At 45.1% G+C, this 23,910-nt stretch overlaps 1 protein-coding gene across 4 annotated transcripts in view; it reads right to left on the bottom strand.

The window, feature by feature from the left end:
- The window catches only part of LOC110504803 (anion exchange protein 3), an 81,330-nt gene that overhangs the window by 14,794 nt on the left and 42,626 nt on the right, over positions 1-23,910 (bottom strand). For 3 of the 4 annotated variants that reach the window (XM_036975226.1, XM_036975228.1, XM_036975229.1), the window contains 9 exons: positions 13,188-13,333; positions 9,415-9,595; positions 8,853-8,988; positions 5,993-6,167; positions 3,129-3,237; positions 2,193-2,377; positions 1,714-1,933; positions 845-1,063; positions 341-489 (listed from right to left, as the gene is read on the bottom strand). In XM_036975226.1, coding sequence (XP_036831121.1) covers positions 341-489; positions 845-1,063; positions 1,714-1,933; positions 2,193-2,377; positions 3,129-3,237; positions 5,993-6,167; positions 8,853-8,988; positions 9,415-9,595; positions 13,188-13,333 — 1,520 coding nt within the window. Of the gene's footprint in view, positions 1-340; positions 490-844; positions 1,064-1,713; positions 1,934-2,192; positions 2,378-3,128; positions 3,238-5,992; positions 6,168-8,852; positions 8,989-9,414; positions 9,596-13,187; positions 13,334-19,457; positions 21,954-23,910 lie in introns of those variants that run through there. The other variant, XM_036975227.1, reaches the window with a different exon arrangement.

The raw sequence follows: 23,910 nt of genomic DNA, 5'->3' as shown, positions 1-23,910 counted from the left end.
TACATTTAAAATTTGCATCCCATAATTACACTTTACATACATCACAGAAGACTGAAATATAACAAAACCGTTTGACATAGAAACACTTTTCAGCGGGTTTAATTTTTTTTTAAATATTACTTCTCAAAAAATGTATAACATTCCACCCATGAGGCCACTAGGTCATTTGACTGCAGGAGAGGGCTATTAGGCTCAGAATAGGAGAAAATAGGCATTCAAATGGAACATGAACTTTCCTAACGTTGTCATGACAATTTTTTTAATGCATAAAATGACTGTGATTTTTGGATGGATTAAAATCTACCATCGCCATGCTGTAAATATGTTTTTGTTCAGGCACCTTGTAGAAGGCCTCCTCAAACACCAGCAGGGGTCCTGAGAAGCCGATGATGAGGAGGGGCTGTCCGGCCATCAGAGAGAAAAGTACCCCCAGGGTCGCTGTGGAGATGATGAGCTCCGACACTCCCATCATGCCCTCTGTTTTCTCTCCTGTTTAAATGGAAAGGCAGAAGGATATTGACTGACAGTTTTAAACTTCCTCTCATTCAGTAACAGCTACTTTCTAGTTAATGAGAACACTACAGTATCAATGAATGAATCAGTGTCTAAAACCTACAGTGACATGTACAATAGAGATACAAGGAAATGGAGACGCCCAGGTAGCTAGGTCGTCACAACATTTTTTTCCAATTTGAGGATCTATCAAGCTAGCTGGTTATTTAGCTAGCTAGCTCTTTTTGGAGTACACATTCTCTTAGGACAGATAGCAAACATGTCAGTCAATCACATTCTTGAGGTAGAAGAAAAACAATTATTGTGGGCATGAGCCCCCATGCTCTCTTACCCAGCAGCCCTCCAAAGGTGATTGTGGGTGAGAGGGCGGCGAAGTAGATGAAAATGACAGCGGCGATGCACTGTGAGTCCAAGGCGTCCTTTATGTCGCTGGCGTAGCGCGGGTAGCGCCGCCTGATGTCATGGATGAGGCCTCCGAAGGGGATGCCCGACCTCTTCATGGGGTCCACCTCCTGGTCCTCTTCCTCTTCCTGCTCATCCTGGCTCACCTCTGGTTTGGACAGACGGACAGACAGACAGACAGACTTGCACATTCATTCATTCTACTTGCACATTCATCTTCTGCACATCTATTTAATTGCTAAATTGTAATTATTTCACCACTATGGCCTTTATTGCCTTACCTCCCTAATCTTACTACATTTGCACACACTGTATATGGATTATTCTATTGTGTTATTGACTGTACATTTGTTTATCCAATGTGGAACTCTGTTGTTTGTGTCGCACTGCTCTGCTTTATCTTGGCCAGGTCGCAGTTGTAAATGAGAACTTGTTCTCAACTGGCCTACCTGGTTAAATAAAGGTGTTCTCAACTGGCCTACCTGGTTAAATAAAGGTGTTCTCAACTGGCCTACCTGGTTAAATAAAGGTGTTCTCAACTGGCCTACCTGGTTAAATAAAGGTGAAATAAAAATAATAAAAATAAAAAAAAGACAGACAGAAACTTACATATATATGCCTGGGATTCTCAATCTAGTCCTGGGACCCTAAACGGGTACATATGTGCTTCACACATCAGCTGAATAAACAAATGGTCTTAGAACATATACCCTTATTGTTATATAAGGACTGTATGAATACAAAAAAATACAACAACAAAAAATAATTCAATCAATCAATCAAAGACATTATAATCACCTTTGGTCTCCTGGTCTGTCCAGGGGGTGGTGTGGGTCTTGATGTTCTCTCTCTCCTTCCTCTTGCGCAGCATCTGTTTCTGGAAGGAGGCCACTGTCTTCAGCAGGTCCTTTCCTTCCACGTCTGACGGGGGGATGACGATGCTGCAGTCCAAGAACTCATTAATGCCGTTCAGCAGGTCCTGCCGGTCGTCCGCAAAGTAGGCCACCTCGTGGAAGTTCTGCGGAGGTTTTTAAAGAGATGGGCAATGGTCTGTAAGATCTTGAAGAGCTGATTCCCTGACCCAGATTTAGCTTAGTTCTTGATTTAGAAGCACTTTCAATGGAGGTTGATTACTGATGATTTTTCTGTCCAGGACTAGTTTTAATCTGACTCTGGGAAACCAGCCCTGAATGGAAGTACTATTGGTACCATTTACAGCTCAGAGGAATTAGGGAAAAAGTTTTGTGACATTTTTTGTTGTTGTTCAGGTTGGCTACCTTGTCAGACATGAGGGTGGAGAAGGAGCGTCCAATCTCATGGTAGTCCATGTTGGACTGAGCGGGTCCAAGCAGTGCAAAGAGGAAACGAACCGGCACCGGCACCTCCAGGACCGACTCCAGCAGGACCGCCTCACTCAGCCTGATGAAGGCCATGGCTGGCTGCTCCAGGAACTCCACGCAACCTGAGGAATGACACACAGTGGAGGATCTCTGGGACCAATGCTTGTACTGATGGGTGATGGCTAACAAAGCATGGACTGAATATATACAAACGGGTGATTCCAGGGCAGCTATTTTGTTTGAGAAATCACATTTGCTATCACTGTCAGGGGAGAGGTGAGTTGTGCCAGCTAGAAATTATATGAATTGGTATACAGGGTTCACCCCAGGTTTTTTGAACAAGGTGGTACTGCTGAGTACGGCGAGGGGCGGAGCATGGGGTGGGGGGGCGGAGCATGGGGTGGGGGGCGGTGTCTAGAGCGATTCAGATAATTATTTATTTTTTAACACCTGTAACTGCCATTTCCTGCAATCTAGAGCAAAACATTTTGTTACTATATTAAGGTATGGTGCATGGCCTTAAATGATAACAATTAAAGTAAAAAAAAATATATCTATATATATATATATATATATATATATATATATATATATTTGACATAGTGGCACAGCCAGTCCACAAGATGACGCAGCACCACGCTTGCATTCTTTGGGGAGAACCCTGGTACACAACGCCTTAGGCCTATGTCGTGAACGGAAAAAGTCAATATTTACTAATGTAGCCTGGAAATACATGTACATCCAAAACGCACGCACACGAAACATACATTCATACAAACTCACACACAAACACACACACACACGTCACACACTCCTGCACAGATGCTTGCACATAGGCACCCGCACCATCACCCACACAATCCTTAAGCTTACCCACTAAGACCACGGTTGCTTCTGCGTCCTTGGGAATCTTGGCTAGGAGTTTTGTGTGTTTGGTAACCTGTTGTTGGAGAGCCATCGGCAGGGGGGGATGGAGTGATTTCTGATGTGATAAACCAGACAAACGTTAACAGGTGGGTGAAAGATAAACATGAACATTTCATGTGAAGCCTGTGTGCTAACACAAGCTTTTACCAGACATTCACAGCACATGCACAGGCTCTTTCCTCAGTTAGTCCAAAGCTCACAAGTCCAAAGCTCACAAGCCTACATTTGTCAATTTTACAGACTGTTATGAATCTCGAAGAGTCGAACAGTAAAACAGTCAAACGGTGATTGTCAGTGTTTAATGAGCATACACCAGGGGTCAGCTAGATGCCAGTGAGGGATTTTTTTAGGGTCTCCACAAAGTTTTTGTCATAAACAAGACTGTAAAATCACTGTAAAATCACCAAGAATTCAGCAAAAAAATATATATATTTCGGAAATGTTATCCCAACTATTCCCACAATAAACAAAGAAACATACGTGATCATGTCTCAATGTAATCAAGTTATGAATTTATTGTTAATTTCAAATACAATCTCTTTTTGAGCTTAGTTGTGATCAATTTGCAGAGTACAAAATATTCTAATTATGTTTCGGCCCCCTGACCATCCACTCCGACAAAGATCGGCCCGCGGCTGAATGTAGTTGTCTACCCCTGACATACAGAAATCGACAAAGTGACCAAGGTACGAAATGTTAAAATCCCTGTTAAACGTTTTTAATACGACTGGAGTTATTGATTTTTTATGAGTTGTTTGAAATGTTCCAATGTTTCAAGCCACGGGGAACATTACAGTTTCACAGTCAAGAAGTTTTAACAAAGAGCACATCTGTAAGCTGACTAAGAACCTAATTCGCCACATGTGGAGTGGCTAATAGGAGCTCTCTTTCTGTTTCCAATTCCAAGAACTATCTGTGTTTCTCGGTTTCCCACCTTGGCTGCATAACTGCACTAGTCGCATATATCTGATGTTTTAGTACACTCGATAATGCTCTCAAACTCAACTCTGGACCTCAAAGCCAGTTCCATTGCTTCTTTAAATTGTTTCCCTCTAATCAGGGACATATTTCGACTTGGGACACCATGTGGGTGTACTTAATGATCAGGTAGAAGATAAAACCAGCAGGCTGCGGACCTCGTAGGGTCAGGGTTGAATACCCCTGACCTAATGTATGTTATAGACAGGTGTGTATAATGGGGTCAAAATAGAATACGATATGACATTTCGAGGTGGAATTTTTGTAATATCCTCCTAGTCTCAGTACTTGTAATCATCTACTCAGATGACTCCTCTACTGTTTTCAGAGGAATTGGACAAGGCTATTGAGCCAAGAAGCAGTGTCGTCTGTCCACCTGAAGGACGATTCGGGCGTGTGACTCAGATGCAGACACAAATATAAAATTATAATTGTCTCCGCAACTCTAACTGTACTGGACCACAACTATAAACATCCATCTCCACTCCAGCCTGCTGATTAAGATGAAGAGCTACTGGGCTCTATTCAATACGTATAATGGAAGTTCAGCGTTACAGCTGTGATTGGCAATGTACCTGCATTAGCGCAGACTGCATTCAAGGTTAATGCTGCCTATGTCGGCTCATTCTGAAATTACCTTGACATTTCTATCGCACAATCTGTAACGCTTCGGTGATTCAGATTAATTAGAGCCCTTAGATGACTTTATTGGTCAATTGCACACAAGGTCTAATTGAAATTTGACTTCTGCTTTTAAACCAACACTTCCAAAAAACACACCTACATTTTTACCCTTTATTTAAATAGGCAAGTCAGTTAAGAACCAATTCTCATTTTCAATGCTGGCCTAGGAACAGTGGGTTAACTGCCTTGCTCAGGGGCAGAACAACAGATTTTGTACCTTGTCAGCTCAGGGATTTGATCTTGCAACCTTTTTGGTTGCTAGTCCACCACTCTAACCACTAGGCTACACTGCCGCCCAACATACTGCATGGTCGGAACTAGAAGCACAAGCATTTCGCTACACTCGCATTAACATCTGCTAACCATGTGACCAATACAATTTGATTTGATACACAGGTTTTGGAGAGGTGCGTGGAGCTGCCACACTGGGCACACTAACCACTAGGCTGCCCGTCTAACCACTAGGCTGCCCGTCTAACCACTAGGCTGCCTGTCTAACCACTAGGCTGCCTGTCTAACCACTAGGCTGCCTGACTAACCACTAGGCTGCCTGACTAACCACTAGGCTGCCTGTCTAACCACTAGGCTGCCCGTCTAACCACTAGGCTGCCCGTCTAACCACTAGGCTGCCCGTCTAACCACTAGGCTGCCCGTCTAACCACTAGGCTGCCCGTCTAACCACTAGGCTGCCTGACTAACCACTAGGCTGCCCGTCTAACCACTAGGCTGCCCGTCTAATCACTAGGCTGCCCGTCTAACCACTAGGGTGCCTATCTAACTACTAGGCTGCCTGTCTAACCACTAGGCTGCCTGTCTAACCACTAGGCTGCCTGTCTAACCACTAGGCTGCCTGTCTAACCACTAGGCTGCCTGTCTAACCACTAGGCTGCCTGCTGGCAGAAACAAAGAGCAACATTCTTCCTAAGCAGCAGCCAAGCAGCCTCCAAGCAGCAGCCAAGCAGCCTCCAAGCAGCCCCCAAGCAGCCGCTAAGCAGCCGCCAAGCAGCCTATAAGCAGCCTCTAAGCAGCTCCCAAGCAGCTTCAAGCAGCCCTCCAAGCAGCACCCAAGCAGCACCCAAGCAGCTTCAAGCAGCATCCATCTCCACTCCAGCCTATAGATGTGCACTAAACTAAACAGACAAGCTCACAAACACATCTCTGCTCTGCTGCTTCTTTTCATGGTGGAGGGCCTCTGTAGGATCTTCAGCCACTAGGGGCACCGTGGTTTCGGGAACGTGGTTGTGGTTGCGTTGAAAGCTGCCGTGAAGGCTTTTAGTAGAGTGGTTGCGGTGGAAAAGGCCCTCCTTTTCGTCGTTGGGGTGGCTGGAAGCAGGAGATACAGGAGGCTGTATTACATTAACAGCGTGGGGCTGGGAGAGGGACACAATGCAATCGGATTGGAACTTCATGAAGGTTGTTATACTATATAATGTGTTCCTTCAATAAGTTGGTGAGTGGCTGATAGTTTATACAGACAGAAAGGAAAGGAAACAGAAAGGGAACAATCCTCCATACATACTGTTCAACAGCTCTTTCAGCATATGGGCTCCACTGGATTGTAATGGGTGTGTCCCTGTTAACAAAGACACTGCAGTGTGTGTGTGTGTGTGTGTGTGCGTGCGTGCGTGCGTGCGTGCGTGCGTATGTGAGAGCAGACCCCTCACAACACACAGACAGTTTGATCACACTCCCGCTCCAACCCAAAGGTGACATCACCACCATCATTAGGTCCGTTTGCTCTCGTTACCCGCCTCCCGAGTTGGACACAAAAGCGCAACAAAACAAAGGAACAAGGTGTGACACCACACCGGATTGTACTCAGGCAGCGCCCAGACTGAGTAAGCCATGAGCTAAATTCTACAGCCACCTTGATGTCTTTCTTTCCACATCATCAATTCCTATGTTGAACTGGCTCAGCCAATTAGACAGCTTTTTCCCATGGAAAGCAGCTGGTAACATGGTGGGAAGCGGTGCCGAAAGGTTTCAACTGATGGGGTGTGTGTGACGAGGCCTGGTGGCGTGGGTGTTGATCGCCGTCTGTTATGTGTGTAATGTGTGTGTGTGTGTGTGTGTGTGTATGCTGCACATACAGTGAATCTCTCTGAACGATTGACAGAGCTGCCACCTGGCCCAGTTTGCTCTATGGTTGGTGACAGACTGTCAGGTGACTTGTCACTGACCCTTGGTGTGACATGGCGTACAGGGAGGTTGGCATCATAAGACAGGGACTAGGCAGGTGCTACTTCTGGGATGAAGCCAGAATACCTTGACAATGTATGGGACTTAATACAACTGAAACCATATTTGTCCTCAAGCTTTACTATCACAACTAGAAAAAGGACTTTGACTTTCATAAGAGACACTATTGACGCTATTTCCCTATTGTCCCTTCTGACAGACTCGGAAATTAGGTGATTGTAACCGATTCCAATCCAAATGCTCTGTAGCAACAGGTCTAAAAGAACACACTAATACAACACAACGATCGATCTCAGACACTGACCACAAAAGGCCTAGAGTTATCCATCCAATCATCCAAAAGGCATACCATTAAAATAAAAATGGAATATTGCTTGAAGCAAACCCCAGGAACACACCACAATAGTAGTCAGAAAACCATGACTGTTGAGTCTCTGTAAAACATTCATGATCCACCACAGAGGAACTGGAGACACCATGTTAAATGAATACTGTTGATGGACAAACATGGTACCATTCAGTCCTCTTCTTCACTGGAGGGCTTGGGGACAGAGCTGGGACCAAGCTGGGCCTAGGGACCAAGCTGGGCCTAGTGACCAAGCTGGGCCTAGGGACCAAGCTGGGCCTAGTGACCAAGCTGGTTCTAGGGACCAAGCTGGGCCTAGTGACCAAGCTGGGCCTAGGGACCAAGCTGGGCCTGGGCCTAGGGACCAAGCTGGGCTTAGCAAAAACTGAATCTGAGGTCAGGAGACCGATAGAAGGGAGGGTTCACACATATTGAAAAGGTGTGTGTGCATGTGTATATTTTGAGATGCATTGATGCCCCATAGGCCTGTGCACAAACGTAAGGCAACTTTTGGGGTTGTACTGAACTGTGGAAAACCCCCACATTGAAGACAACAAAATACACATAGAGAAAGTCTTCCTTTATCCTTCATGCATGTGTTCATCCTGCTCTGCCCTCAGCCTAATTACATTTGACTGCTGATATTCATTAAGCCTTTTTTCTCCATGATACTGTATAATTCCGGTTGAAATCTATCATGTGCCGCCAACGCAGCAGCTCTGTTAGGGCAAATGGTAATGAATAGATAGATAAACCAATGGAGGCTGGGAGGTGAGGGTTGGCATCGGGGTGATACTCTTTTGTATTTTCATGTAGGACAGAAATTACTTATATTTGAATGACTTAAAACTCTGCAGTAGCTTATTTCACTGGGGAAGTCACATTGAGATTGACATCTCTTTGTCAAGTGAGATTTTTTTTTTAACAAATGTTTTATCTGTTTTATGCAACAATCTCTGCTATCTACTGTTGATCTCCCACTTAATCCCACGTAATCCTGGTTTGAGGTCCAACATCACTTACTACAACCCCTGTAGATGTGGCCTCTCAATGGCACTCTATTCCCTAAAATGTCCACTACTGTTGACCAGAACCACAGATCCTATGGGCTTTGGTAAACAGTAGGGCAGTAAAAAACATTTTTTCCTTTAGTTTATTTAGTAAATATTTTCTTAACTCAATTTCTTCAACTGTATTGTGGGTTAAGGGCTTGTTAGTAAACATTTCACGGTAAGGTCTACTACACCTGTTGTATTCGGCGCATGTGACAAATAAAGTTTGATTTGATTTTTGAAAAGTAAGACACTACATAGGGAACAGGGTGCCGTTTGGAAAACAGCCCTAGACTTCCTTTCTCTGATTGACATCTGATTAAGATGATACACGTTCTTGACAGAATGTATATTAACGGGTGTGGAATCTTAACGTCCTCTGAGCTAAAGCCTTGGTAGATGACCACTCACTGGTGTTTGAGCAGCAGGGCACGGAGCACGTTGGCCCGGTCCTCCGCTCTGATCTGGTCTGAGATGATCATGGTCTCCACCACCAGGTTGGCAATGCCAGGCAGAGTGGTCTGCTCCAGGTCCAACAGGACCACACCTTAGAGTGGCATAGAGGGGGAAGACAAGGTTTTATGACTGGGTGTGTATCTGTGTGTGTGTGTGTATATCTCTGTGTGTGTGTATGTGTGGTATATCTGTGTGTGTGTGTGGTATATCTGTGTGTGTGTGTGTGTGTGTGTCTGTGTGTGTGGGGTATATCTGTGTGTGTGTGGTATATCTGTGTGTGTGTGTGTGTGTGTGTGTGTGTGGGGTATATCTGTGTGTGTGTGTGTGTGTGGGGGGTATATCTGTGTGTGTGTGTGTGTGTGTGTGTGTGTGTGTGGGGTATATCTGTGTGTGTGTGTGTGTGTGTGTGGGGTATATCTGTGTGTGTGTGTGTGTGTGTGTGTGTGTGTGTGTGTGTGGGGTATATCTGTGTGTGTGTGTGTGTGTGTGTGTGTGTGTGTGTGTGTGTGTGTGTTACCATGTGTGATGGTCCTGCGAAGCTCCAGCAGGCTGCGGAAGGAGAGTGAAGCCACATGGGGTTTTCCCCAGCGGTCTGTCTCCTCCTCCACGTCCTCCTCAAACTTGATCCAACGAGCCGTCTCCTTCCAGCGCATCTTCTGGTTTTTATCCACTATCAGCTCGTTGAGCTCCACAAACACCTACAGGTACCAAACAGACAACTAGTTATCCATAACTTCACCTACAGGTACCAAACAGACAACTAGTTATCCATAACTTCACCTACAGGTACCAAACAGACAACTAGTTATCCATAACTTCACCTACAGGTACCACACAGACAACTAGTTATCCATAACTTCACCTACAGGTATCACACAGACAACTAGTTATCCATAACTTCACCTACAGGTACCAAACAGACAACTAGTTATCCATAACTTCACCTACATGTACCACACAGACAACTAGTTATCCATAACTTCACCTACAGGTACCACACAGACAACTAGTTATCCATAACTTCACCCACAGGTACCAAACAGACAACTAGTTATCCATAACTTCACCCACAGGTACCAAACAGACAACTAGTTATCCATAACTTCACCTACAGGTACCACACATACAACTAGTTATCCATAACTTCACCTACAGGTACCACACAGACAACTAACAGACAACATAACTTCACCTACAGGTACCACACAGACAACTAACAGACAACATAACTTCACCTACAGGTATCACACAGACAACTAGTTATCCATAACTTCACCCACAGGTACCACACAGAAAACTAGTTATCCATAACTTCACCTACAGGTACCAAACAGACAACTAGTTATCCATAACTTCACCTACAGGTACCACACAGACAACTAGTTATCCATAACTTCACCTACAGGTATCACACAGACAACTAGTTATCCATAACTTCACCTACAGGTACCAAACAGACAACTAGTTATCCATAACTTCACCTACAGGTACCACACAGACAACTAGTTATCCATAACTTCACCCACAGGTACCAAACAGACAACTAGTTATCCATAACTTCACCTACAGGTACCACACATACAACTAGTTATCCATAACTTCACCTACAGGTACCACACAGACAACTAACAGACAACATAACTTCACCTACAGGTACCACACAGACAACATAACTTCACCTACAGGTATCACACAGACAACTAGTTATCCATAACTTCACCCACAGGTACCACACAGACAACTAGTGATCCATAACTTCACCTACAGGTACCACACAGACAACTAGTTATCCATAACTTCACCTACAGGTATCACACAGACAACTAGTTATCCATAACTTCACCTACAGGTACCAAACAGACAACTAGTTATCCATAACTTCACCTACAGGTACCACACAGACAACTAGTTATCCATAACTTCACCTACAGGTATCACACAGACAACTAGTTATCCATAACTTCACCTACAGGTACCACACAGACAACTAGTTATCCATAACTTCACCCACAGGTACCAAACAGACAACTAGTTATCCATAACTTCACCTACAGGTACCACACAGACAACTAGTTATCCATAACTTCACCTACAGGTACCAAACAGACAACTAGTTATCCATAACTTCACCTACAGGTACCAAACAGACAACTAGTTATCCATAACTTCACCTACAGGTACCACACAGACAACTAGTTATCCATAACTTCACCCACAGGTACCAAACAGACAACTAGTTATCCATAACTTCACCTACAGGTACCAAACAGACAACTAGTTATCCATAACTTCACCTACAGGTACCACACAGACAACTAGTTATCCATAACTTCACCTACAGGTACCAAACAGACAACTAGTTATCCATAACTTCACCTACAGGTACCACACAGACAACTAGTTATCCATAACTTCACCCACAGGTACCACACAGACAACTAGTTATCCATAACTTCACCTACAGGTACCACACAGACAACTAGTTATCCATAACTTCACCTACAGGTACCAAACAGACAACTAGTTATCCATAACTTCACCTACAGGTACCACACAGACAACTAGTTATCCATAACTTCACCCACAGGTACCACACAGACAACTAGTTATCCATAACTTCACCTACAGGTACCACACAGACAACTAGTTATCCATAACTTCACCCACAGGTACCACACAGACAACTAGTTATCCATAACTTCACCTACAGGTACCAAACAGACAACTAGTTATCCATAACTTCACCTACAGTTACCACACAGACAACTAACAGACAACATAACTTCACCTACAGGTATCACACAGACAACTAGTTATCCATAACTTCACCCACAGGTACCACACAGACAACTAGTTATCCATAACTTCACCTAGAAGTACCAAACAGACAACTAGTTATCCATAACTTCACCTACAGGTACCACACAGACAACTAGTTATCCATAACTTCACCCACAGGTACCACACAGACAACTAGTTATCCATAACTTCACCTACAGGTACCACACAGACAACTAGTTATCCATAACTTCACCTACAGGTACCAAACAGACAACTAGTTATCCATAACTTCACCTACAGGTACCACACAGACAACTAGTTATCCATAACTTCACCCACAGGTACCACACAGACAACTAGTTATCCATAACTTCACCTACAGGTACCACACAGACAACTAACAGACAACATAACTTCACCTACAGGTACCACACAGACAACTAACAGACAACATAACTTCACCTACAGGTACCACACAGACAACTAGTTATCCATAACTTCACCTACAGGTACCAAACAGACAACATAGCTTCAGTAGGTCCTATGATTGAGTGTCGTCTGGCCCAGAAGTGTGAAGGTGAACGGAAAGGCACTGGAGCAACGAACCACCCTTGCTGTCTCTGCCTGGCCGGTTCCCCTCTCTCCATTGGGATTCTCTGACTCTAACCCTATGGCTGACTAGTGCTCTTCCATCCCGTCCCTAGGAGGGGTGCGTCACTTGAGTGGGTTGAGTCACTGACGTGATCTTCCTGTCCGGGTTGGCGCCCCCCCCTTGGGTTGTGCTGTGGGGGAGATCTTCGTGGGCTATACTCAGCCTTATCTCAGGATGGTAAGTTGGTGGTTGAAGATATCCCTCTAGTGGTGTGGGGGCTGTGCTTTGGCAAAGTGGGTGGGGTTATATCCTGCCTGTTTGGCCCTGTCCAGGGGTATCATCGGACAGGGCCACAGTGTCTCCCGACCCCTCCTGTCTCAGCCTACAGTATTTATGCTTCTTCCTAGGTTCTGGCCTATTCCAGGGAGTTTTTCCTAGCCACACCTGCATTGCTTGCTGTTTGGTATTTTTTAGGCTGGGTTTCTGTACAGCACATTGTGACATCAGCTGATGTAAGAATGGCTTTATAAATACATTTGATTTAGTTATCAATAATTTCACCTACAGGTACCAAACAGACAACTAGTTATCCATAACTTCACCTACTTCTCATACAGTCTAAAAATAAATCTCCTAAGCTCATGACTGAGGGCTTAGACCTATGTCATGACTGAGGGCTTAGACCTATGTCATGACTGAGGGCTTAGACCTATGTCATGACTGAGGGCTTAGACCTATGTCATGACTCCAACAGGAGATTCTGGCAACACGCGTCCTTACTGTAAAGTCCCCTGGCTTTAGAGCTGCTTAATCTTTAGTAAAAAAAATACTAGGAAGATTGTGTGTTATTAATTATCTTATGCATCCAATCAATCAATTTATCAATTAACCAATCAACAACTAGTCTGATGTCTCACCTCATGGGTCTTCTTGTCAGCCACCCTCTTCTTCCTCTTCAGGCTGGACTGGGGCGGAGAGCTTTTGCTGTTCTGAGTGAGCTGGCATCGAGACGACTTCTTCACCAGATGACGCCTCATCCCAGGGTTGTCCTCGAATCGGTGACCTTAAAGCACCACAACAGAAGCTATTGTTAATGACACAGAGGTCAGCTGCAGAAAAGGTCGACTGTGTTCACTCAAAGGCCTACGATAGTACACACTCAGGTTGTCCAACTGATATAGGACACATTTGACATTTGTTTTATTTTGTCTGCACAACAGAACCGTCTCCATCTTCCTCTTTTTTTAGCACAATCATTGTGCCAAATGCGTTATACAACCTGTGTGCACTAGGGCCAAAGACTGGCTGAGCACTTTCTCTATGGCGGTGCTATGTCTTGTGACAATAAGAAAAATCTGATTTTAGATGTTCATTAAAGTTTCCGTTGGAAATAAAGAGAACATAGAAATAAGGGGAAGCAGCAGGTACATGAGGTAACTGAGGTTCTGTGCACAGCTAGGGTAACGCACAGGGGTGCTTATTTTGGGTGGTTCTTCGTCCACAACAGACCTGTAGAAGCTAAGAAATCCTTATTAAATTTTAAAGCTCTTCAAGCCACAAACTATATTTTATTGAATTTTGCGTAAATGGCATTATCTACTCATCAGGAGAGGGACCATAGCGAGCATGTAGGGGGAGAGGGCCTGGTGAGGCTATAGGGGGTGGAACAAGGGAGAGGGCCTGGTGAGGCTATAGGGGGTGGAACAAGGAAGATGGCCTGGTGAGGCTATAGGGGGTGGAACAAGGAAGAGGGCCTGGTGAGGCTATAGGGGGTGGAACAAGGAAGAGGGCCTGGTGAGGCTATAGGGGGTGGAACAAGGAAGAGGGCCTGGTGAGGCTATAGGGGGTGGAACAAGGAAGAGGGCCTGGTGAGGCTATAGGGGGTGGAACAAGGAAGAGGGCCTGGTGAGGCTATAGGGGGTGGAACGAGGGAGAGGGCCTGGTGAGGCTATATGGGGTGGAACAAGGCCCTCTTTTCCCCTTTTGGGGGGAAAAGGCTAGCCAGGTGTGTGAGTGTGTGTGTATGTGTATGAATCCTTGTGTGTATTCAGATGCTCGACCGTGGGCTGTGTCATCTCCTTGGGGAATGGGGGTGGGAGCTCACTCACAGCTTTGTGTAGATGATAGGTGCATTGCCAATCAGAGGTTTTGCAGACAATCTGGGGAGAAGACCAGACCACCTCTAGGCCTCAGCTGCTTTGTGTGGTGTTCTAGACACACCCACCACAGAGAGGGCCAGAAACAATGTTCCCTTTCTCATCCTCCATCCCTCTGACCCAAAATTCATCCCTCCATCCTTCCATTCTTCTTTGTGTGGTTCTGTTCAGACAATATATTCATAATAAAAAAGGCTCTATGCTGACAGGTCTGGGAGTGCTCCCAGGGAGAAGTCGGTATTGACCTGGAAGAGACGCCCTTTGGCTGGACTCGCCCTGAGCTTTGCTAGCTAAGTACACGTTCTTCTGCTGCTCGTAAAATGCATTCGCTTGAAAACAACACAACACACATTCTTTTGACAGATGCCATTTCACAGTACATTTGTCTCACCGGTTAATCATAATAAGAAGCCATTGTTGTGACTTCATAATGGGATAATATATTGTAGCTAATTCAGGGTGTCACCCCAACTGGGACTTGAACCCAGGGCCTGCGACTGTCAACCTAATACCTTATCCAAACCTCTCGACAAGGACACTATGTGTTGGGTTAAGGTCGCTACACTACCCACGTCCTTCAGGGGAAGCTCCGTATAGCTTTTCAATCCAACAACTTAGCGGCGAACGCCAAGAAATCCTTGACGAGGCCGATAGCTGGTGGGTTAATGTCGCTACAATATGCATGTCAATGTAAATTCAAGTCGTCATCATAACTTCTCAATGTATCGCCCGTGTCCTTCAGTAGTCCCTATCGTCCTGTCTGCAGGCTCAATCTGGTCTCTGTGTTTCAGAGTCCCTATTGTCCTGTCTGCAGGCTCAATCTGGTCACTGTGTCCTTCAGTCGTCCCTATTGTCCTGTCTGTAGGCTCAATCTGGTCTCTGTGTCCTTCAGTAGTCCCTATCGTCCAGTCTGCAGGCTCAATCTGGTCTCTGTGTCCCTTCTAAACCCTCTATAAAAGCACTTCTCTCACTCGGTCCTTCCCATACCCTCTTTGTTCCACTGAATATGCCCTTGAGAACGCCACTTTTCCCCGTCTGCCCCTTCGATTCTACAATTACCAGTCTGAATGGAACAGCTTTGATTCAGATTAACACAGTAGTGGAAATGGACACCCCACTTCCTTGGCATAGTCTCTACAACGTAGCACCCCATATAGCTGGTCTCTTCTCCTGTGAATCTTCTATCGCCCCTTAGTGAGGAAGTAATGTTCATTCATTCTGTATTCTACCACAGGTCTCGTTGTAGCCCCTCTATTGCCTTTCATCAACAGTGTAGAAGTATTGCACAAATGCGTATGATGTGGTTTATACATGTAGCATATCGTCAATTCCTGACGACAGAGTGACTTTGTGACTTTTCCAATTGGGAAAATTTAGATATTGATCGATCATCAACTCATCATCATCATCATCACCTTCTCCTCTTTAGTATAGTGTTGTGTGTCCCTGTGTGTCACGTGGGAGACTGGGGTTCAATTCTCTGACAGAGAGGAAGGAGTAGCCTGTCCTTATAAACAAGAATGTGTTTGGAACTGACTTGCCTACTTAAATAAATAAAAATCCCTGGGGCTGGTTGTGTCCCTAAGGTAACCCCTATACGTACCCTATGGAAGGTGTAACGTATAAACAGTATGGCTCATCTATCCAGAGCCAGCAATTAGATTATACATCCTCTGTCTCTCTCCCTCTTGCATGATTCAATTCAAAAGCGATTTATTGGCATGGGAAAAATATGTTTACAATACCAAAGCAAATGGAATAGACAAACAAGAAGGGAAATAAACAATAAAAAATGATCAGTAAACATCACACTCACAAAAGTTTTTAAATAATATAGACATTTCAAATGTTATATAAATGTCTAATGTACAGTGTTGTGACAATGTGCAAGTAGTTGAAGTATGAAAGGGACCATAAAGAAAGAGAATGTAGGTTGTATTAACAATGTTGCTTGTGCTCCTCTGGTTGCTCTTTTGTCATGGCAACGGGCCACACATCGTGCTGCTGTGACGGCACACTGCGGTATTTACAACAGACATGGGAGTTTAGGAATGTTTGATTTGTTTTCAAATGATTTGTGGGTCTGTGTGAACTGTGGGAAATGTGTGTCTCTAATGTGGTCATACATTTGGCAAGAGGTTAAGAAATGTAGCTCAATCCCGGTGTTAACTGTGCCACTAGAGATTCTGGGTTTGAGCGCACAATTGGCCCAGCGAAGTCCGGGTTAGGGGAGGGTTTGGCTGGCAGGGATGTTCTTGTCCCATCGCGCTCTAGCGACTCCTGTGGTGGGCCGAGCGCAATGCATGCTGACATGGTCGCCAGGTGTACTGTGTTTCCTCGGACACATTGGTGCGGCTGGCTTCCGGGTTATGCAGGCATGGTCTCAAGAAGCAGTGCGGCTTGGCTGGGTTGTGTTTCGGAGGACGCACAGCTCTCGAGCTTTGCCTCTCCCGAGTCCGTATGGGAGAGGCGAACTACCAATTGGATACCACGAAATTGGGAGAAAAAATTTAAATAATAAAAAGAAACTCAGTTTCCACCTCATTTTGTGGCCGTGGGCACATAGCCTGTCCTCTCTAGAGCCAGGCATGCCTATAGCAGCCTTTCTCAATAGCAATACTATTCTGACCGAGTCTGTACATAGTCAAGGATTCAATTGGGGTGTTGAGTTTTATGTTCCTTTTGATGGTATAGAAGGCCCATCTTGCCTTGTTTCTTAGATCGATCACAACCTTGAGAAAGTTACGTGTGGTTTCAATGTTTAGGCTGAGGTAGGTTTAATTATTTGTGTGCTGTAGGGCAACGGTGTCTAGATAGAATATGTATTTGTTGTCTTGGCTACTGGACATTTTTTGGAACAGCATTATTTTTGTGTTACTGAGATTCACTGTCATGGCTCAAGTCTGTGCAGAATCTATGCAGAAGATCTAGATGCTGCTGTAGGCCCTCAGTAGCAGGAGATAATCTGCAAACACTAGACACCCGGCCCTTCCAGTAGGGTGAGGCTGGGGGCTGCAGACTGTTCCAGTTAATTAGCCCTTGCCAATTCATTGATATACATGTTGAGGAGGGTGGGGCTCAAGCTACATCCCTGTTTCATCTCATGGCCCTGAGGAAAGACATCTGTGTGTTTATTGCCAATTTTAACTGCACACTTGTTGTTTGAGTACATAGATTTTATAATGTCATATGCTCCCCCCCCTCCCCCAACAACGCTTTCATGAATTTGTATAGCAGACCCTCAAGCCAAATTGTCCTGCCCTCCCCCCCTCTCTCTACCGGTCCTGTCCCCCTCCTCTCTCTGTCCTGTTTCCCCGGCCCCCCCCCCCTCTCTCTCTCTCTACCGGTCCTGTCCTGTTTCCCCGGCCCCTCCTCTCTCTGTCCTGTTTCCCCGGCCCCTCCTCTCTCTGTCCTGTTTCCCCGCCTCCTCTCTCTCTCCCTATTTTTCTGTCTCTGTCTCTCTCGCTGAGGAGATCTTTAGGAGCTTGTCCTTCATGTCCATTCTATCCATCGTTGTACAGCAGCGCTACATCAGAGGAAGCTGGTGGGAGGAGCTATATGAGGAAGGGCTCATTGTAATGCATGAATTGGAATTATTGGAACGGAGTCAAACATGTGGTTCCCATATGTTTGATGTGTTTTAATACCTTTACATGAATTACATTCCAGCCATTACAATGAGCCGATCCTCGCATAGCTCCTCCCAACAGCCTCCTCTTTGCTACAATGCCATCGTGACCAGCACCTAGCTATCCCTCATAGCACTACTGCAGAATACCAGTGTGTCCCAATCCAATGTTAGTCAGAAAAAGAGCCCTACAGTTTGTCAATGGGATATCTTTCCAGTCCAGTAAGTGGAGAGGCCCCCCAGGGCCAAACGATCAATAGGTTAGCAGGGAACAGTGAGAGGTAGAGAGGGTGCCAATTCACCCATGACCCAGGACTTGAGAGAGCTTTGATTTCCACACCACCATTGCCAGGCCAACCAAGCATTGGCATTAATTAGCTTGTGTTTGTTTCTACATTCAAATCAATGAAAACAACTCTGAATTCTCCCCAATCAATCGCCAATGTCAGGGCTTTCCACCAAAAGGGCAGAGTGCTATTCCATCACGTCAGACTCACACTCGTTAGTACGGAAACAGCTATGTAATATTACTGGAATGCTGGAGTTGCTCTGAAGTACATTAGTGAATGGGAATTATGACGCACGTCTGTAAACAGAGATACAGTGTTTATAGCCAAGGGAAACAATTAAGTGTACCAATAATACAGGGTTTCCCCAAAGTGGTTCTCGGGATCCCAAGGGCTGCACATTTTGGCCGAGCACTACACAGCTGATTAAAAAGAGAATCACCTAATCATCAAGCGTTGATCATTTGAATCAGCTGTGTTGGGGGGGGGGGGGGGGGGGGTGACACACGACTAAACGTGTAACCCTTGGTGTACCGAGGACAGAGTTTGGGAAATGCTGCAATAATGTGTTTCCAAAAATCCAGTGTATGTCAATGAAAAAACAAAACAATTAAGCAAATAGTAACTAGATATATCAACAGTTACACTTTACATCAGACATGCTTGAATGAGACCCATGCATCTGAGAATAAAACGTTCTAATATTGATAAATAAGAACCTATTCTGGAAACAGTATACCAAACAAAAAAGGTTATCACACACTGACTCCTCATTCGTGATTAAATCATACAGTCACATTTTATAGAACTCTGCCAGAGTAACTAGCAGAGGAACTAGCAGAGGAACTAGCAGAGTAACTAGCAGAGTAACTAGCAGAGTAACTAGCAGAGGAACTAGCAGAGGAACTAGCAGAGGAACTAGCAGAGTAACTAGCAGAGGAACTAGCAGAGGAACTAGCAGAGGAACTAGCAGCAACATAATGTATGTATGATTGTCATTTACTTATACAGTTACCCTAGCCTAAATGAAGATCAACGTAATGCTAAGTTTCCCATTCTTCCATGGCCACACATTGCTTCCCTCTGGGGGGGGGGGGGGGGGGGGCTGGTACTTACTGATGGGTCCCAAGGGTTCTGGGTTCTCAGGGGATCCCAGCTGGTCATGGTCGGGCTCCAGGGGGACTGCGTCCTCAGGGGACCCCAGGTGGTCATGGATGGATTCAAGCAGGTCGTAATCGTCAAAATTCAACACAAACTCCTCAAAGTCCTCCAAGCCCTCCATGTTGAACTGAGAGGCGCGGTGCACAACCTCTGCTCCCTCGTTGTGCCGGTGGTTCACAGAGGGGCGCTGGTGTGGGGTGCCCAAGGTCCCTGGTGTGTGAATGTTGGTGGTCGTCTTGGTTTTTGGGTGTTTTTCCCCCACCACCACCACCTCTGGACAGGGGGCTGGTGGTCCCTGGTTCTCCTGCCCCATGGGGTCTGTCATCTCCTGGGTCTGTGACGGTGTCTGTGGTGCCTCTTCCCCACCCCACTCCGGGTGGGCGCCCTGCTCATCCAGGGTTCTGACGTTCTCTCACCTGCAGCTCCTCACCGTTTGTTGGTGTTAGCTGTAAGCCAAGCCTGAGCCTCACGGAACCAGAGAGCGGTTCTGTGTTTTGATGGGGTTGATATTCGTCAGGAACAGAAGCTCCAGCACAAGCCAAGCTGAAGTAGTGGCTGCTGGTTACCAAAAGGCTACATCCAATCTGCAGACTACTATAAATAGGTCCTCGTATGAAGTATCTGCTGTCACTGGAAGTCCACTCTAGATAACGGTTTGGGATTTTTTAAAAAGCTGACAAAAAAAGACTACTAAAAGGAGATATTTATCTTCTTAGCGTCCCAATCAAACTCAAAAGTGGAAGAGAAATGTCACACTGCTGCTGTCCTCTCAGTGGCATAGACAGAGGTAATAGTGGTTTCTCTAGTAGATTTCGGCTGGGCACGATTCAGCAGCAGACTGGCTCAAGCTGTCATTCCAAAAATAAGTATTGATACAAACTGCAGCACTTGTTTTCAGACCTTCCTCTAATCTATTGGGCTAATTCACCAGTTTCCGTGGTGCCGGCCATCCATTGATCCTGGGATAGATGCTGGGATGAGGCGGGGCATGCGGGTGGGGTGACGCACCCCAGTTTTGGTTTCCATGGCACCCTGTCACAGCCAGGGCAGGCAGCAGGAGCACAGTCAAGGCTAAATCAGAGGCTCAAGAAAAAAACATGGAAGTGAAAGCTCTCTTCTTCTCTCAGAAAACATCCAAACAACTGAAAAATGCATTATACCCTATCACAGACACAGAGACAGAAAAACTGTAGTCATACTGCCTCTGTACAGAATGGAACTCTGGTTAGGAGCAAGAGCCTGTCTCCAGCACTGTCTCCATGGAAACGATGATTACTTCTAATGTCCTGTCATCCTTCGCCCGCAAAGGGTACCTGAGTTGAACACTGACCTTTCCTCAAACCTGTGTTTACAGTGTGTGTGTGTGTGTGCGAATGTGTATGTGTGTGTGCGCGTTTCACTTGCTTAGAGGCATTCTGAACATAAGCACATGTTGATTATGCTTCAATGCAAGCCTGCTCCACGGCATTGTGTCAAGCATGGTCGCTGGTAGCCAACATCAGCCATTGGTAGCCCACACCAGCCATGTTACTCACAGTGAATGAACAAGTACACTCTCAGTGGGGCAATGGAACTCACAGTGCCTCGGGCAAGACAGGGCAAACCTCTGTCAACATTTGAAACGGTTGTCATGACTGCTGCAGTTCTAGATTAAACTGCAGTACTATACTGGACGTTTTACTGTGACAAGACTCTGCTGAACAAGTCGAACAAGTCAATGGTCACGCAGAGAAGTTAAATTTGTTTGGAATAGTAATTAATGAAAGTTATGTCCTGTTAAAAAAATCTATTCTACGGCTTACATAATGTCAGTTAACCATCCCAAAACTTCAAACCATCAAACAGTAACACATTATACTATCATCCTGCATGATAAATACACTTCTGTGTGCTGTGACTGAATTACAATATGTACTCATCGAAGTGGAAGAGGTGGAAAATACATGAGCTAATGGATATATGCGGTAAAGCCTGAAATCTTTCTGTCCGTCCCATCTGATAGCTTGTCTGTTTCTGGTTCTATTTTAATCTAGTCTGAGCGGCCGGTCAATGATTCCCATGCTGGGTGGATAAAAGCAGGAAGAGCCTGGGGCAGGGTCGCTGTCAAGGAGAATCGATCACTGATCTCGTGTTAATTATTGCCGCAGGATCATGGGATAGACCAGAGAGTGCTGCCCATCCATTTGCCAAAATGGTCCATCCTCTCTCCCTCTCTTTCTCCCAATTAAAATACATTCAAAAGGTGTTGATGGCCTGGAGAATGCAATCAAATATATTCTCCCTCTTTCTCTTTCTTTCTCCCTTTCTCGCTCTCAATTCAATTTCAATTCAAAGGGCTTTCCTGGCATGGGAACATTTACATTGTCAGAGCAAGTGAAATAGATAATAAATAAAAATGAAAAAAACAAAGAAATAAACAATAAAAATACAATAAACATGATACTGATTCAAGTATTTTCTCTCTCTGCTCTGCATCCCTCTCTCTCTCCCTCTGTTCTGTTTCTCTCTCTCTCTCTCTCTCTCTGATCTGCATGTCTCTCTCTCTCCCTCTGTTCTGTTTCTCTCTCTCTCTCCCTCTGTTCTGTTTCTCTCTCTCTCTCCCTCTGTTCTGTTTCTCTCTCTCTCTCTCTCTCTCTGCTCTGCATCCCTCTCTCTCTCCCTCTGTTCTGTTTCTCTCTCTCTCTCTCTCTCTCTGATCTGCATGTCTCTCTCTCTCCCTCTGTTCTGTTTCTCTCTCTCTCTCCCTCTGTTCTGTTTCTCTCTCTCTCTCCCTCTGTTCTGTTTCTCTCTCTCTCTCTCTCTCTCTCTGCTCTGCATCCCTCTCTCTCTCTCTCTTGTCTGTTTCTCTCTCTCTCTCTGCTCTGCATCCCTCTCTCTCTCCCTCTGTTCTGTTTCTCTCTCTCTCTCTCTGCTCTGCATCCCTCTCTCTCTCTCTCTTGTCTGTTTCTCTCTCTCTCTCTGCTCTGCATCCCTCTCTCTCTCCCTCTTGTCTGTTTCTCTCTCTCTCTCTGCTCTGCATCCCTCTCTCTCTCCCTCTGTTCTGTTTCTCTCTCTCTCTCTCTCTCTGCTCTGCATCCCTCTCTCTCTCCCTCTGTTCTGTTTCTCTCTCTCTCTCTCTCTCTCTGATCTGCATGTCTCTCTCTCTCTTGTCTGTTTCTCTCTCTCTCTCTGATCTGTGTCTCTCTCTCTCTCCCTCTCTGGTCCGTTTCTCTCTCTCACTCTGATTTGTCTGTTTCTCTCTCTCTCTCTGATCTGTATGTCTCTCTCTCTCTGATCTGTATGTTTCTCTCTCTCTCTCTGATCTGTATGTTTCTCTCTCTCTCTCTGATCTGTATGTTTCTCTCTCTCTCGCTCTCTCTCTTGTCTGTCTCTCTCTCTCTCTCTGATCTGTGTCTCTCTCTCCCGTCTGTTTCTCTCTCTCTCTCACTCTGATATGTATGTCTCCCTCTCTCTCTCCCTCTGGTCTGTTTCTCTCTCTGATCTGTATGTCTCCCTCTCTGGTCTGTTTCTCTCTCTCTCTCTGCTCTGCATCCCTCTCTCTCTCCCTCTCCGGTCTGTTTCTCTCTCTGATCTGTATGTCTCCCTCTCTCCCTCTCTGGTCTGTTTCTCTCTCTCTCCGGTCTATCTATATTAAATTCAAAGGGCTTTTTGGCATGGGAAACATACTGTATGTTTACATTGCCAAAGCAAGTGGAATAGACAATAAACTAAATGGAATTAAACAATCAGAAATTGAGAGTGTACATTACACTTACAAAATGTGTAAAATAATAGACATTTCAAGTGTTATATTATTGGATATGTACAGTGTTGTAACAATGCGCAAATAGTTGAAGTATGAAAGTGAAGATAAATAAACAGATAAATATGGGTTGTATTTAAAATGGTGTTTGTTCTCCACTGGTTGCCTTTTCTCTTTGGCAACAGGTCACAAATATTTTTGCTGTGGTGGCACACTTTAGTATTTCACCTAATAGGTATGGGAGCTTATCATCAAGAATGGATTTGTTTTACAATTATTTGTGGCTCTGTGTAATCTGAGGGAAATACGTGTCTCTAATGTGGTCATACATTGGACAAGTTAGAAAGTGCAGCTAAGTTTCCACCTCATTTTGTGGGCAGTGTGCACATAGGCTGTCTTCTCTTTGGGAGCCAGGTCTAACGATTGCGGCCTCTCGAATAGCAAGTCTATGCTCACTGAGTCTGGACATAGTTAAAGCTTTCCTTCCTTTTGGGTCAGTCAAAGTGGTCAAGTATTATGCCACTGGGTACTCTCTGTTAAGGGTCAAATATTATAGTTTGCAAATGTTTTTGTTAATTCTTTCCAATGTGTCAAGTAATTATCTTTTTGTTTTCTCATGATTTGGTTGGGGCTAATTGTGTTGATGTCCTGGTGCTCTGTGGGGTA

The sequence above is a fragment of the Oncorhynchus mykiss genome, chromosome 3 (assembly GCF_013265735.2).
Source record: "Oncorhynchus mykiss isolate Arlee chromosome 3, USDA_OmykA_1.1, whole genome shotgun sequence".
Taxonomy (NCBI): domain Eukaryota; kingdom Metazoa; phylum Chordata; class Actinopteri; order Salmoniformes; family Salmonidae; genus Oncorhynchus; species Oncorhynchus mykiss.
This window is presented reverse-complemented; position numbering and strand designations above follow the sequence as displayed.